The sequence below is a fragment of the Arvicola amphibius genome, chromosome 3, assembly GCF_903992535.2.
Source record: "Arvicola amphibius chromosome 3, mArvAmp1.2, whole genome shotgun sequence".
In the NCBI taxonomy this organism is placed as follows: domain Eukaryota; kingdom Metazoa; phylum Chordata; class Mammalia; order Rodentia; family Cricetidae; genus Arvicola; species Arvicola amphibius.
In genome coordinates, this window is record NC_052049.1 from 24,540,152 (window position 1) to 24,555,662 (window position 15,511).

The 15,511-nt window shown below is 36.4% G+C and overlaps 1 protein-coding gene across 12 annotated transcripts in view; it reads right to left on the reverse strand.

Moving 5' to 3' along the window:
- Lmbrd2 (LMBR1 domain containing 2) overlaps positions 1-15,511 on the reverse strand; it is a 76,741-nt gene that overhangs the window by 38,508 nt on the left and 22,722 nt on the right. For all 12 annotated transcript variants that reach the window (XR_006020773.1, XR_006020774.1, XR_005284652.1 and 9 more), the window contains 6 exons: positions 10,375-10,542; positions 9,328-9,538; positions 4,728-4,802; positions 3,545-3,658; positions 2,677-2,860; positions 440-621 (listed from right to left, as the gene is read on the reverse strand). Coding sequence is in view for 1 of the 12 variants with exons in the window: in XM_042054763.1 (XP_041910697.1) it covers positions 440-621; positions 2,677-2,860; positions 3,545-3,658; positions 4,728-4,802; positions 9,328-9,538; positions 10,375-10,542 (934 nt within the window). In the remaining 11 variants the exon portion in view is untranslated. The remainder of the gene's footprint in view (positions 1-439; positions 622-2,676; positions 2,861-3,544; positions 3,659-4,727; positions 4,803-9,327; positions 9,539-10,374; positions 10,543-15,511) is intronic.

Sequence of the window (15,511 nt, forward strand, 5' to 3'; positions counted from 1 at the left end):
TAAAATATAAATATAAATATAACAATAGTGTCTTTTTTAATAGCAAAGATGAAATTTTGAAAATAAATCTACATTTCAACCAGTTCAACCTCCTAAATCCCAAATTTGACTCTGAGCCCTGAAGGAAACTGTTTTACCTATTCTCTTGACAGCTCTACAGGAAGACAGTAAGCTATGCAGTTTCACTGACGAAAGAGGATCAAAGTAACCTCATAAAATGCTTTATTACTATCCTATACTTTTCCACTGGTCTTCAACTACAGTTCCTAGTATTTATAATCTGGGTAAATTGATGAACATCAGTTTTGGAGTCTGAATAATAGCACAGTGGGAGACTCCACTACTTTCACTTTTACTAGAAGAAACATAGGAAAAGATACGACAGTTAAAGTTTCCTCATGAACTGATATGTATTTATGGCTGATATGAAAAAACTGACCTCAATATAAATATAATTGTATGTTTTTTCTGCCAGCTGTATGAAGACTGCAAAGAGAGATAAGACAGGAGTTGTGCTAAAGAAGGTGCACTCTGACCACACAACAATCACCGAGAAGATGGACAAAACCACAGCAAGGATCCTGTGAAACCATGGACGCAATAGGCATTCCCAGTACCATTCTGGAAAATACAAAAAAAACCCCACAATTAGGAAAACTAAATCAGTAATAGAATATTTATAGTCTTCAAACTAGCAGCAATCAGACAGCACAGGGAATGGTAGCAACTCCACACTGAAGAAAGAGACATGATCAACAGCAGTGTACAAACTGACAGCGCATGTGCTTCCTGCTCTGATGCACTGAGGAGAGCAGGACATCACCTCTGTGGTAGTCCTGCCAATGACACATGAGCTGTATCTAATCATGAGGACATGCAAACTCCAATTTGGGGACAACCAGTACAGAACTAGCCTATCCTGTCCATCAACATCAATGTTATAAAATACAGAGTCCAGGCTCCCTGTCTTCTACTGTACTCTCAGCGTAATTCCTGACTATTTTAGCATCTGTACAGATGATTCTTTTTCATTGCCTTCAGTCCTCTCCTCTAATGAGCTCAGCTTTTAATACTCCTCGTTAACCTGACTACTCATTCCAGTGGTCTTTCTTAACCATTTATTGCTAACAACAGCAACCTCTCTATAGAGCTCAATTCCTTCCATCATCCTCATCCTCAAGCGGTACCTTCATCTGTATCCAACCATACTGACTGACAATCAGGACAAATAAAACATTTATTCTTTTATCGTTATATTGTTATTGAAAAGTTTTAAAGTCCTTCCTTCCTTTCCCAGCTCAGATTTCACAGTCTTTGAGGAAAACTACTCTCCAGTCCCAATTCCTTTACCCTTTCTAGCTTCACTGTACTTGTTTGGTTAAACCACATAGCTTGAGCCAACTCCTTGTTTACTCTGAGTCTGTGTACATGTACACTGCAGAAGAAAGACACATCTTTACTGACTACTCTCACTTCAGATTACCGCCAGCTTCAAACAGGCCCATAGTACACCGGACAGTTTGCTGTCAGTCTCCATTGTCTTCCATACCATTTCCCACATGACTATTCTGTGCCTTCTTGAAAATTCCTTCTTTGTGTTTACTGGCAACACATTCCTAAGAGAGTATAAGCAGTCAGAAGACTGGCCAGCATTTTTACCATTGCATTTTCTCACTTACACTAAAGCTGTATGTCTGTCTGTCTCACCTCCTAATGCAAGCAAGGCTATTCTGTTTACTGTTCACATTTCCTATCTCATCTCCATTACCTATGAATACTGCTCCAGAGTGCTGCATGGCTTCAGTAATTTTCCTCTCTGTGATGTTATTCCTCAATTATAAGCTACATTTCAAGTTTTTAGTATGTATGTATTTATTTATTTTTGCTCTCTAAGCATATTTGGTCATGTACACATTTATTTTTAATTGTATTTTGTATATGTATATGTATTTAAAATCGTAGGCATAAATACATTTGAAATTTCAAAAACATTTTTAAAATAATCACTGTGTTGATAGAAATGCTACCAAATATTATAGAGACAATATTTTAAATACCGTTGGTGAATTTGTAGAAATTTCTGCTAATATTCAGAATGCTCAGTTTTCAAAGTATAGCTAACTAATAAAGTTTTATATTATCAATTGTCCAAGCCATGATACACATTTATACTGAGATTCATTGTTAGTGAGAACAGATATTTCCAACAGCTTCCATAAATTATATGGAATTATAACCTATTTTGTAATCAAATATTTACCTATAAATCTTTTTTTTTAATATACCACAGCTCCTATATCTATGGCTCAGGAACATCATGGGAGAGGAAGCAGAAGACTGTAAAACCCAGAATACCAGGAAGTCTGTGGTGAAACAGTCTCTCCTATAAATGGCTGTAGCAACAAAACTGGAACAATGGTAACATCAATAGACGTGTTAACTCAGAAGAGGAAAAGTGTCATGGGATCCCACCCTTAGACAAAGAACCAATTCAAGCAACCAATGACTTCTGGAAAAAGGAGAATTAGAAGTAAAATAATTATAAGATTATAAGATACCTAATGGATACCCCATGGAGCAAATTAATATACACACAAAAGTCAGTATTAAATTGATGAAACATCATTTTCCTTGTAGAAAAATTATTAACTTTGGAATTTATGTCAAATTACATACCAACTGTAGGATTATAAAAATATTGGATAAATCGATTTTCTGGCTCGGGTGACTGAAAGGTGTGAACAAACTGATGAGTTGCACTAGTTTCATTTTTTGCTACATCTTCTAGATAGAACGCCTGTTCCAAAAGAATTTGCCATTGCACTTGAGTTCGACGGTGCCTTTGAACTGAATAAATGACCTAAAACACAAGAGGGACAAGCCTGTCAGTATAACTGAACAGTAGGTCAACTTTTTGCTGGAGAATGGGAAGTTTTTGTCTTTGTCTTCATAAGGTAGTACTAATGGCATTTTCCAAATGTGGCCAAGGATGTTAATATTTTGAAATGACACAATACTTTTTCATAATAGAACAGGTATAACTCTTATATCCAACTTCCAATAGTATCCTCGTCCAGAAACACAAAGTTAAAACATTTCTAATGTTTTAATTCTAATAAGAATAAGATCAATAGTTTGGGATATATATTTCATTTGCATACCCACACATTTGGGGTCGGGGTGCTTGCAAGTATAATTTTGGGCATGTGGGAGGCAGAAGCCAATATTAAGTGTCTTGCCCAATCATTCTCTACCTTAGTTTTTGACACAGGGTCTCTCACTGAACCTGGCTCTCGCAGATTAGGCTAACCTACCTCTTAGCTCTGCTTAGCTCTTCCTCCCAAGTACTAAGAATAGGTACACACCGCTATGCCTGGCTTTTTATATAGGTATTGGAGACTAAGTTCAGTTTCTCAGACTTGAGTTGCAAGCAGTTTAACTGCCAAGCCAACATGCACAGAGCTTTCAACCTAGCAATAATTATAAATCTAATTCACATTCTCTAATTGTATGTAAAATAGCTACAATTAGTAATTAAGGTTACCTGTTTATGCAATTTTACCAAACTTTTTTCACTTGGGTAGGTATTACGCTTTTCATCAAAATCTTCATAATCATCCATATTTCTACCCATCTTTTCCTGATAATCTGTAGGGCACTAAAAGAAAATCATTTTACAAAATCTTAATACACCTTTAATAAAAATTTAATAGATCTTAATAAAAACTTTATTTTTATTAAAAATCCTTCATTCTGGAAATTTTTAATTTTCTCAAAAATATTTTCTTCTTTTATTGACATCTCTAATTGTCAAGATTTTTCACTTAGGTAACATTTTCAAAAGAAATATTTCAAAGAAATGTTGAGTTTCTTTTCACTTCTAATATTTATCTTTATGCTTAGATATACTACTCCCTGGAGACTGGGAAAGGCAAGGGAAGCATACCTATATGAAGTAACTACTATTGAGAAGATTGTTCTAATAACAGGCACTTGATGAAACTTTAATTATTTTCCCAAATAATAAAGAAGACTCATAAAAAATTTAACATGCTAAATCTCTGAAAAGCCACAGTATGCAGAAGTCCTGAGTTCAATTCCCAGCAACCTTAATGGTGGCTCACAGCTATCTGTAATGACATCTGCAGGCAAAACATTGTATATTTAATAAGTAAATCTTTAAATAAAATAACAAATGAGAGAAATGGTTAGAAAATTTATTCTTATGACTATGACTTTAGCTAAAGGAACAGAAGCTAATAATAACCAGTAGAAACATTTAGAATACAGGAAAAGAAAAAATTCAGTGGTAACTTGGGCACATAAAGGTAATTGTGGAACTTTTCAAATAATTATTACAGAAGCATACAAATATACTCGCAATTCAATACACCTCCATCAAAATCATAGCAATATGGCCTACCTATTAAATAACCATGTAATTTATTTCATAGCAATTATCATAAAATTACATGTGAGAAGCTGGTTGCAACATTACTGCTATCTTCACACTTCAAGGGAAAATGCTGTCAATTACCATCAAACTTACAATAGTATAAGAAAACCTCTACATATAATTGGCTGTGTTTATGGTAAAGATTTATATAAAGTCCATCTGGAAAACTTCAATCATATGCTTTTTATCATATTTTTCTATGTGAAATATTAATTTATAGTAGTATATAAGATATATGCACAAGAAATTGAGGGAATATATAGATGATTACCTTTTTAAGTATTGTATCAACACATTTTCTCAATGGGTGGTTGTACTTAATGCTTTCATTTACTTTACGAACCTCCTATAAAAACAGTGAGAAAAATAAAAATATTTAGATTTCTATTTTTAAATTATAATAGCACTAAATAACATTAAGTCTCAGATTTTTAACTCCAACACAAATTATTTAGCATTATAAAAAGTCTTTTACAGAAAGAAAAAAGTCTTTTCACAGAATAAAAGTTAAGAGGAGGTATAAAATTATGAAGTATTCAAATAGTTGTATTTATATTCTTACTATTTTATAAATTTGTAAATTTATTCTCTATTGTTTGCTTATTTCGTACAACAAACACTAAGTATTATTTAACAGTTCAAAAATACGTAATATATGTGTATATAAATATACATATACAGTTTAAATGAAATTTTCTCATCTAGGTTGACAATACTTCCTCCAAGAGCCAAAGTTCTCTAACAAAAACCTTAACAGGTATGAGAATTCCCTTTTTGATATTTTGGTCAGGATTCGGCTATTGTTAGTACTTTTAAATCCCTATTGCTGAAAAACACCCTGCACTTAAGACACAGGGCTCAGAAGCCCTTAAACTAGAATTGATTTGAAAGCCTCATCCTTGAGGACTAGCTCATAGTTCTAGAAGATGCCATGAAAGCTTCCAAAGGGAAGAAGCAATCAACAGTCCTACTCAGCCATGATGCCTATGAACCATGACAACGAAGGGCATGGCAGGATACCAACTTTCCTAATAAGCACAGTCAAATAGAGATGTGATGGAGTTTCTCATCAAAGAAACTTCTCTTTGCAATAGAAAACCACAATGAATCAAAAGCATAATTTAGAGCAAAGTCCCAAGGGATACATCACTGAGGATGTGGCATGGGAGGTGGGGGATGGGGGTGGAGAAGGGTGGGCCGGGGGTGGGGAGATGACAGAAAGACTATAAGAGGCAGAAGATCAGAGTTGTGAGGTTGTGTCTCCTAGGATTGTCAGAAGTTACACGCAAAAAGTCTCACAAATATGACTGCATAAACATGAGCTGAACTAGAACACCAACCATAGGCATTCTAATGTGCATGGGGGAAGATCATGAGGCCTCAACCCTACACAACGAACTAGAGGCAACTAAGGAATGCTAAGAGTGCAGTGACTAAATCTTCCCAGGGAAGAAAGAGCACACCAACTGGTTATCAAATACCAAATGGTCAGTAGCGAAAACCTAAATACAAATAACATTATACAGACTAAGCAGCTTGTATTTAGAATATATATGATATCACACACACATACACACACATGCGTGTGCTCAACAACAAATGTATGTAACAACAATTAGTTTAAAAAAAAGCCATAAATTTGAAAAAGAGAAAAGAGGGACAACTGGGAATGTTTGGAGGGAAGAAAGGGAAGGGATAAGTGAAATAATTATAATCTCAAAAAATAAAAGAAATGGTAAGAATTCAAGAAGGATCTGTCAAGTTTTATGTTTCTAAGAGAACAGAGTTAGAATCTGCACTGCTGATCAAAATCAATTATTTCATTATCAATAACATCACTTAGTATAGAAAGCAGAAAACTTAATGTTTCACACAGTGCCCACAGCTCCCCAATAACAGTATTCTAGTGTACCCACAACACGCTGACTTATTATTTGTTTACTTAGACCACACTGCCTGCTGGTAGGGTGCTAGCTAAGACTACCACGTAAGATGAGAAGATGTATGACAGTCTATATTCATTGCCAACTCCCCAGCATCAAGAATCACCTCAGAAACAAATCTCTGGGCACATCTGTGAGGGATCTACATTGTGTTAACTGTGGTAGAAAGAGTCACCAAAATGGGCTGGGCTTGTAGTGTGCATTCAAAGGAGAAAGCTAGCTGAAAAGAAGCCCTTATTACTCTCAGCCCGCTGACTGTGGATGTGATGTGAACAACTGTCCCATGTTCTCCTGCCATGCCTTTTCTGCTATGATGCACCGTACCCTCAGACAAAACTGTAAGCCAGAAAAAAACCTCTCTCTCTTTCTTAAACTGCTTCCTAAGGTATTGTATCATTGTACCAAGGTCTCAAGACAGACGTGAAATAGCTGTATCAGAGAGGAAGAGCAGCATAACACCAGAGAAAAGGACAATAAAGGCTTGGCTAGCGAGTGACCAGGCTGGAGAAACAATAGTCAAGACTACCCAGAAATCTTACTAGAATTAATTTTGAGATATGTTTTTTTCTAAATATATGTTTGATAAAATTAGATTTAATCTTTACTTTTAGATTTTTGACTTATTTTACAACTTTTTGAGACAAGGTTTCCCTATATAGCTCATTCTAGATTTGAATTTGCTCTATAGCTCAGGCCAGCCTTGGAGTCACTTTCCTGACTTAGCAGGGTTTACAAGAATCTTTGCTACTATGGAAAACACGCATGTGATCTGGGCATAGAAGCAATTTTGAAGGTCACCCTGGATGCTATTACATTATATCTTTCCATTTCTAAGATGCCCTAAAGTTTGTAGTTAGTACAAATTTATTCACTTCAAATGTTAACTATACATGTGAAATAGTATGTTTTCCCTTGAAATTATTTAGCCTCATTAAACAAAAGCAGGGACTGAAAAAGTTAAAAGTTTTCACATTTGCTGTTTGTTATAAATTTAAGGTTTACTCAACAGTTCATTTTTAAAGTTTGGGAGGCATTTGAAATATTCACTTGTTTAGGAGGCCAACGCCTTAACCATTAAATTTTCTGGTATTTGCCTAGAATCTTGTTAGCTATTAACATTCCAACAACTCTTTAAATCCCTAGTCAAATTCTTTTCTGATCTCTCTCCCTATTAAAACATTTCCAGTATACCACCCACTTTTATCATACCCCATAAAGGAATGAAATGCATAGTCTTCTATTCAAGACAGTTAATATAGTTATGGGCATAGTTCTGCTATCTATGTAAAATAGTTGTTTTTTCAAAACATCCATTAAAAAAGAATACTGTCATCCAGCATGGTGGTACAGGCCTATGATCTCACCCTGGATGCCATAATGCCATAGTAAGATACTGTCTCAAATTTTAAAAAATAAAAGAAAAAAAAAAGAAGAGACAGGGAAAAAATAGGAAGGAGAGAGGAGGTGAAGGCAAGGGAAGACAAGGGAAGGAAGGGAAGCATAGGAAAAAAGGATGTCTTCTTTTTTACATGGAAATTTTTCTTTTACACAAGACATTTAAACCCTACCACTTTCAACTGACGAATAGTACACTGAAATAACACGCGAGGCACAATGCCAGGTTTCAATTTTCTTGTCTTACTCTTAAGGGCTCTTCTCTAATAACAGAGCATTTCTCTATTTCATTCAGACATTCTTGGCTCATCTAAACTGGCCTGTAATCCCAGCTACTCAGGATGCTGAGGCAGCTGAATCACAAGTACAAAGTGAATTCATAGCCGAGATAGACAACTTCAAAAAACCTGATACTGAAAAAAAATAAAAAATAAAAATGAAAGAAGAGGTTGGGGATATAGTACAGTGGTATGCAACCACTGAGTGAACCAAGTGACACATTTGGTTCAATCCTCAGTACTGCTAAATAAACAAAAGACACTGAAACATTTGACTTGTATTTGTTGAAGAAATATTAAATGAACTGGCAAAATTCAAATTCTTCAGACCTGTAAGAACTTAATACCAACTTTAGGGCAGAACTTTATCAAATAAAAAATTATCTTCTTTCATCAAACGTAATGTTTAACTAAATATAAATCTTTAAATACTTAAAGGTTTTCTTTAGAAGTTTCAAATTGTTTATCTATCAAACTAAATATAAAAGTGTTCATCACGGCTGTCAAAAGAAACTGACTTTGAAACCTTGTTCTTAGGGACAAAATGCTGTTTGAGCCACCCAATATGTGGTACTTTTGTTATAACAGCCCCATGTTGCGAAGATGCTTCCTGAAGAATTCTTGTTTCTTAAGACATAAAAATGAAGCAAGTTGGAAACAGAAGGCTCAGAGACAGAAAAGAGAAAAGGGTAACAGTTGAGAATCAGGGGTCTTCAAACTAAAGCAAATCCAGTAATCTCCCACCTGTTCTCAGTCTGAGATACAAGCTTGCCCTCATTCATTTACATAGAGTCTACAGTTGCTTTCAGACCACAGTGACCAAGCAATCACAGTAGAGACCATCTGGCTCTTCCTATTTTAAAAAGGGTCATGGTTGCTGTTAAAGTGTGAACTAAAGTTATATCTCCTGCCTCCCCTTATTAGTTGTGTGTACATAAGGAAGTTATTTCAACTCTCAGGAGTTCATTTTCTTCATTTATAAAATGGGATTAAAAAGAAAATCTATTTTGTAACATTGTGAGAATTAAATAAAGTTGACACCTAAAAAATGAATTTGAACCATGCAAGCCTACTTGCATGTATTATTTTTTTTAAATCCCTGACAAGTTAATAAAACTCATAAAGGATCAGCACAACCTATAAATGTTGAATAACTTTTTAAATTAAGTACTATTGACGAATAAAAGATATATATGGCACAATTTGTAGTCAAGAGAACAGTCAGAACTGCTTTTAGAGGATTAAGTTTGCTTACCTCCATTACATCCTCCAAGTTCTCTTCTGCATCTGCTTTCTCTGTCATCAGTTTGGCTGCCTTAAAGTAAGTCTTCATGAGTAGATAACCCCTTTTGGCTCCATTCCAGTATGACCGAGGAATCTCCACCAAGCCATACCCCAATAACAACACAAGAAGAAACAGACCCCATGTGTTGGCAGCAGCTATCCCTATAGTCTGAAGTTGGTTCCTAAGAAATAAAAAATATAAGCACATGTCTGATAAATATAAGTTTTCAGAAAACTGTCCAAAAGGATAAGTAGGAGTAGGATTTTGTATGAAGAAATTTTCAACTCTTTTAAGTCACAGCAGATAATCCAGGTATTTTAATGTAAAGACAGTGTGACTGTAAAAATAGACTTTAATATAGAAAAAACTGCTTCAGTTGTAGTCAAAATTAGAATATAGGATAATTCATAGTGCACATACACATGCACTCATGTGTGGGCACACACACACACACACACACATTTCCTCCACAGAAAACATTTTTCACTAGGTGCTTCCTAAATCAGATTAAGTAAAAATCCCCTGTAAATAGCTAAATTAACTAGTGTTATGAGACCTATCTCTACTCTTCTATATATAAATTTGGAGATAATATACATAATTAGAAATCATATTCACAAAATGGATTTTAATTTACTGAAATATATTAACTTAAAATAACATTAAGGAAAACTATTCTGTCAGACTACAACAAGGCAAACAGAAAAAAGAAAAGTAAGTTCCTGTAGAGGGAAAATTCATATTTGAGCATTTATAAAATTTGAAATTCTATTAAAAATACTGTTCTTTACCATATGGTTATTTGTCAAAACATTAATCTACCATATAATAGTTATACTTAAACATGCCAGCCTGCATTTTATTTCTTAGTAATATGCATTATTCAGATACTCCTTGAGGAGTATCTGTAAGACATATAATCCTGCATGTGTCTGTTTACTTATATGTATGCAAAGAAGGTCATTGTAAACAGTATGAACATACACAGAACAGTGTTAATAAGACTACTTTTCTTACCATTCTAAATGCAAACGTGGGTTTACAGCCACATAAATTAGAAATGCTCCAAATATCAGCAAGTAAGTGCCATAATAGATTGCATTCTCAATCAGGGCTGTTTTTATCTTTCCAGTAATGGAAAAGCCTCCAGATCTTGCATATGACTGCATAAAAGGTAGAAGAATCCTAGTCGGATGGAAAATACATGATTAAAAACTCAATTATGTATCTGTGTAATCTGAAAAAACCCCAAATACAAGAATCTCAATGTATCACTCTTATCTCTCATAAATTTTATTATGGGTAGTTACATGTTAATATTGAATGAACCATGATAATTATTTATATAATATTAAATTTTGGGAAAAACAAAGGTCCTAAAAAGGCTACAATGGCATGCAGAGCAGAATAACATGAGTGACTTCAGATTATCTAAAAGGCCTAAGATTAGGCCTTTGAGCCCTCATGAAGAGGCCAGAGTTGTGGTACATAACTGTAATCTTAGCACTTGGACTGAAGCAGGAAGACTGCTGATTTAAGGACAATTTGGATTACACAGACAGACCCTGTTTCAAAAACAAAGACATAAATAACAACATCATTTCTACAGAACAGCTTTGGACTACATCCAAAGAATAAAGAAACTTAAAAAAAAAAAGCACAGGACTTCACATAAGGTGGAAATCTGCTGGGGCCTGGAGGTGGGTGGGGGTGGTCGTCATTCCTGTGGACCCTATGATGTGGGATTCCCCTCTTTGGGCCTATAACAGAGCAGGGCAGAACTTAGGTAGGTGGGGAAAACTAAACTGAATGCTGGGAGGAAGGAGGTGGAGCCATGGAGCTGCCGCCAGAGACAGATGCGGAACCTTGCCAATAATGGAAATGGGTTAAATTAAGATGTAAGAAGTTAGAGCTAATAGGCCAAGCAGTGATTTAATTAATACAGCTTCTGTGTGGTTATTTCAGGAGTCTGGGTGGTCAGGAAACAAACAAGTGGCCTCCTACAACAGACCTAGGACTGCAGGATCTCCACAACACAGGGCATAAAAAAAGACAGGTGGATAAATGGAATGGAATCAAAGACCCTAACATAAATCCACACACCTATGAATACTTGATTTTTGACAAAGAAGCCAAAATTATAGAATGGACAAAAAGAACATCTTCAACAAATGGTGTTGGCATAACTGGATATCAACATGTACAAAAATGCAAATAGATCTATATCTATCAACCTGCACAAAATTTGAGTACAAGTGGATCAAAGACCTCCACACAAATCCAGTTGCACTGAACTTGACAGAAGAGAAAGTGGGAAAGAGCCTTGAACTCATTGGCACAGGAGAAAACTTTCTAAATAGAAGACCAGTAGCACAGACACTAAGATCAACAATTAATAAATGCGACCTCATGAAACTGAAGAGCTTCTGTAAGGCAAAGGGCACCATCAGTAGAACAAAACGGCAGCCTACAGAATGGGAAAAGATCTTCAGAAACCCCACATCTGAGAGAGTTCTGATGTTCAAAATATATAAAGAACTCAAGAAACTAGGCATCAAAAAACCAAACAATCTAATTTAAAAATGGGATACAGATCTAAACAGAAAGTTCTCAATAAGAGAGCTTGAAATGGTCATTATACACTTAAAGAAATGTTCAACATCCTTAGTCGTCAGGGAAACGCAAATCAAAACAACTCTGAGATTCCTTCTTACACCTGCCAGAATGGCCAAGAAAAAAACAAGTGACAGCTCATGCTATAGAGTATGTGGAACAAGGGGAACACTCCCCCACTTCTGGTAGGAGTGTAAATTTGTACAGCTGCTTTGGAAATCTATACGGTAGTTTCTCAGAAATATGGGAATCAATCTATCGCAAGACCCAGCTATACCACTCTTGGGAATAAACCCAAAGGAAACTCAATCATAACACAAGGACACTTGCTCGACTATGTTCACAGCAGGATTATTCATAATAGCCAGAAACTGGACATCTCTCGAGGAATAGATAAAGAAAATGTGGTGTTTATACACAGAAGTATTACTCAGATTTTAAAAACAATGCCGTCATGAAATTCTCAGACAAATAGATGGAACTTGAAAAAAAAAAAAATCATCCTGAGTGACGTAACCCAGATTCAGAAAGACAAACATTGGTATATACTCACTCACTCATAATTGGATATTAGGTGTAAAGAATAACAATGCTACAATTCACAGCCCCAGAAAGGCTAGGTAAAAAAGAGGGCCCAAAGTGGGACACCCAGATCTCCCTGGAAGGGGAAATAGAAGAGATTTTGTGGATGGACTGGAGGCAGGTGGGGATGGGTACATGAGGGATCAGTTTTGGGGTGGAGGGTAGAAGAGAATACTGAAAGAGATGACTCAAAAGGGGACTCATTTTAGGGTCAGACAGAAATCTGGTGCAAGGGAAACTGCCACAAATCTACAAGGATGAGCCCAGTTAAGAATTCTAGCCGTAGTGGATACGTAGCCTAAACTGGCCATCTCCTGTAATCAAACTACCCCAATTGTCATCAGAGAGCCTTCATCCAGTAACTGACAGATGATGCAGAGTCCACAGCCAAGCACTAGGCTGAGCCCAGGGAATCCTATTGAAGAGATGGAGCAAGGATTGTACAAGCTGGGGGTGGGGTTGGGGTGGGGTAAGAGGTTAGAGTCTCTCACAGAAGCAACTGGCCTACTCATGGGAGTTTACAGACTATGAACTGACAGTTAGGGATTCCAGATGGGACAGGTCTAGGCCCTCTGCATATGTGTGATGCAGGGTTACTTGGTCTACTTGTGGGAATCCTGGCAGTGGAAGCAGGCTTGTCCCTAATACTTTGGCTGGTTTTTGGGAACCTGTTCCTAATGCTGCATTGCCTTGCTCAGTCTTAAAAGAAGAGGTGCTTAGTTCTACTTCAACTTGATATCCCATGCTTTGTAAGCACCTATGGGAGGCCTGCCCCTTTCTGAAGAGAGGTGAAAGAAGGGTGGATTCAGGAGGCAGGCAGAAAAGAGGGAGGGAATGGGGTGAGCTACAGTAGCATTGTAAAATAAATGACAAAAATTTAATTAATTTTAAAAAAGGATACCACAGATTAAGGAATAAAGTAACAGTGAGCAAATGGAGACATCAAGTGAAGAAGGTTTCTTTAAGGAGTCTAGCTGGATATCCTTATTATAAACTACAGCATACACAAAGTAGAATGTCTCACAGAAATTAATAGCAGTCACAAAATAACAGAATGTACAAAACTGTATAAATGAATCTCCAAAGTATGTAAACATAGGGAGAAAGAGAGAAATTCATGCTGTAGTCTACATTTATAAATTTCTAAGCACAACAGATCAATCTATAGTGACGGAAGTAAAAAGTGTGGTTACTCTTGAGGATAAGGAATGTCTAGAGAAGAACATGAGGAATACTTCATGGTCAGGCATATCGTGAATGGCCTGTATCACTGGGTGCTGGTATATGAAAAATGAATTAAATACAATGAGTGTATTTTTGATAAGACTTCATACTTCAATTTTTTAAGTTTCCAAAAACATTTGCTGTAATGATACTAGTGAGGTAGAGGCTGGAAAAGATTTTAGATGAGAGAGACTTTAAAAAATTTATGTTTTTAGGTGAGAGAATTATTTTTGTGCTTGGAATACTATTTTAAAGGTTGAGGAAATGCTGTCAAACCTGAAAGCTGTAAGTAACAGAAGCTAAGAGGACAGAGGTTACCATAATAAAAATGAATCTTCCATCCCTGGAGGGCAAGGAGATGGTAAGTAGGCAGATGTGCTGATAAGACAGACAGCAAGAGAACTGTCATGTGATAACTTCTGTTTTCATTACAAGGCAAACAGCAATGTCATATGCCAAGAGAAAAGGTCATATTTTAGAAGGAATAAAAAAGGACCACACAAAAGGTCTGAAGTTCAGAAAGTGAAGAGGAAGCAGACAAATAAACAAAGGAAAATCTCGCCATTTTAAGGGTATGGTCGAGATTATTAAAGATAAACTTCCAGAGATACTATTCTACATTGTTTTGTAAGTTTTCCTCTTGTAATGTTTGCTACACCCAGTTTAAGAGCTTAGTGGTCTGCAGAATATCTAAGAAAGGAAGGATCAGAAGGTAGAAGATAACTGTGAGTCTAGAGCACAGAAGAAAGACAAACTGCAATGAGTAGAGAAATAAAGTTGGAGTCCATTACTGGTTATTAACGCCATAGCTGTAATCGATGCTATGTGGGAACAGACAGGCAAGATGACTAAACACAAGGCTCAAGGGAAGACCAACATTCAGGAACTGGGTCACAGAAATAAGGGAAACATCCATGAAGGAAATGAGAAGGTGTGGTTAAGCAGGCAGGGCTAGACGGCCCCTATTGCTAAAGTCATTGCACATTTAGGACACAAGATTTGATTATTTGAGTTGGACCTAATGTGAGAGCTTTTTTTCATTCAATCTAGCCTCCTTGAGAAAATACTATGCAAGCTGCCAAAAGAGGGAAGCAATTAAACAGTCCTATCCAACTGCAACATCTATGAACCAGAATAATAACCAGCACGGCAAGGTATCTGTGATGGTGCAGCAAACAGCACTCATATTTGTTGGTGGTAACCAACATCTGTCTAATTGGAGTCAAGGATCACTCAACAAGAAGGAAATCATGCCTGGTACTGAAAACCTACCCTGCTGCCTAAGGCTAGTGAGGACATGTACATTAGAGGACAATCTAGTACCACCACTTAGCTAGACCAGCATAATTCCTCACTATATTCTAAATCTTATCTTTACACCCACAGATTGGTGTAGCGACTACTTCATCAAAGAAGCTTTTCTTTAGCCGGGCGGTGGTGGCGCACGCCTTTAATCCCAGCACTCGGGAGGCAGAGGCAGGCGGATCTCTGTGAGTTCGAGGCCAGCCTGGTCTACAAGAGCTAGTTCCAGGACAGGCTCTAAAAAAGCTGCAGAGAAACCCTGTCTCGAAAAAACCAAAAAAAGAAAAAAGAAAAAAGAAAAAAAAAAAAAAGAAGCTTTTCTTTCCAGCAAATTGAGACCATAACAGAGAAACACAAATGAACACAATGCAGATCATGACAGTGGGGAGCCAGACCCAACCCAGTCTGTATCACAGCTCTTGCATCTATGCCT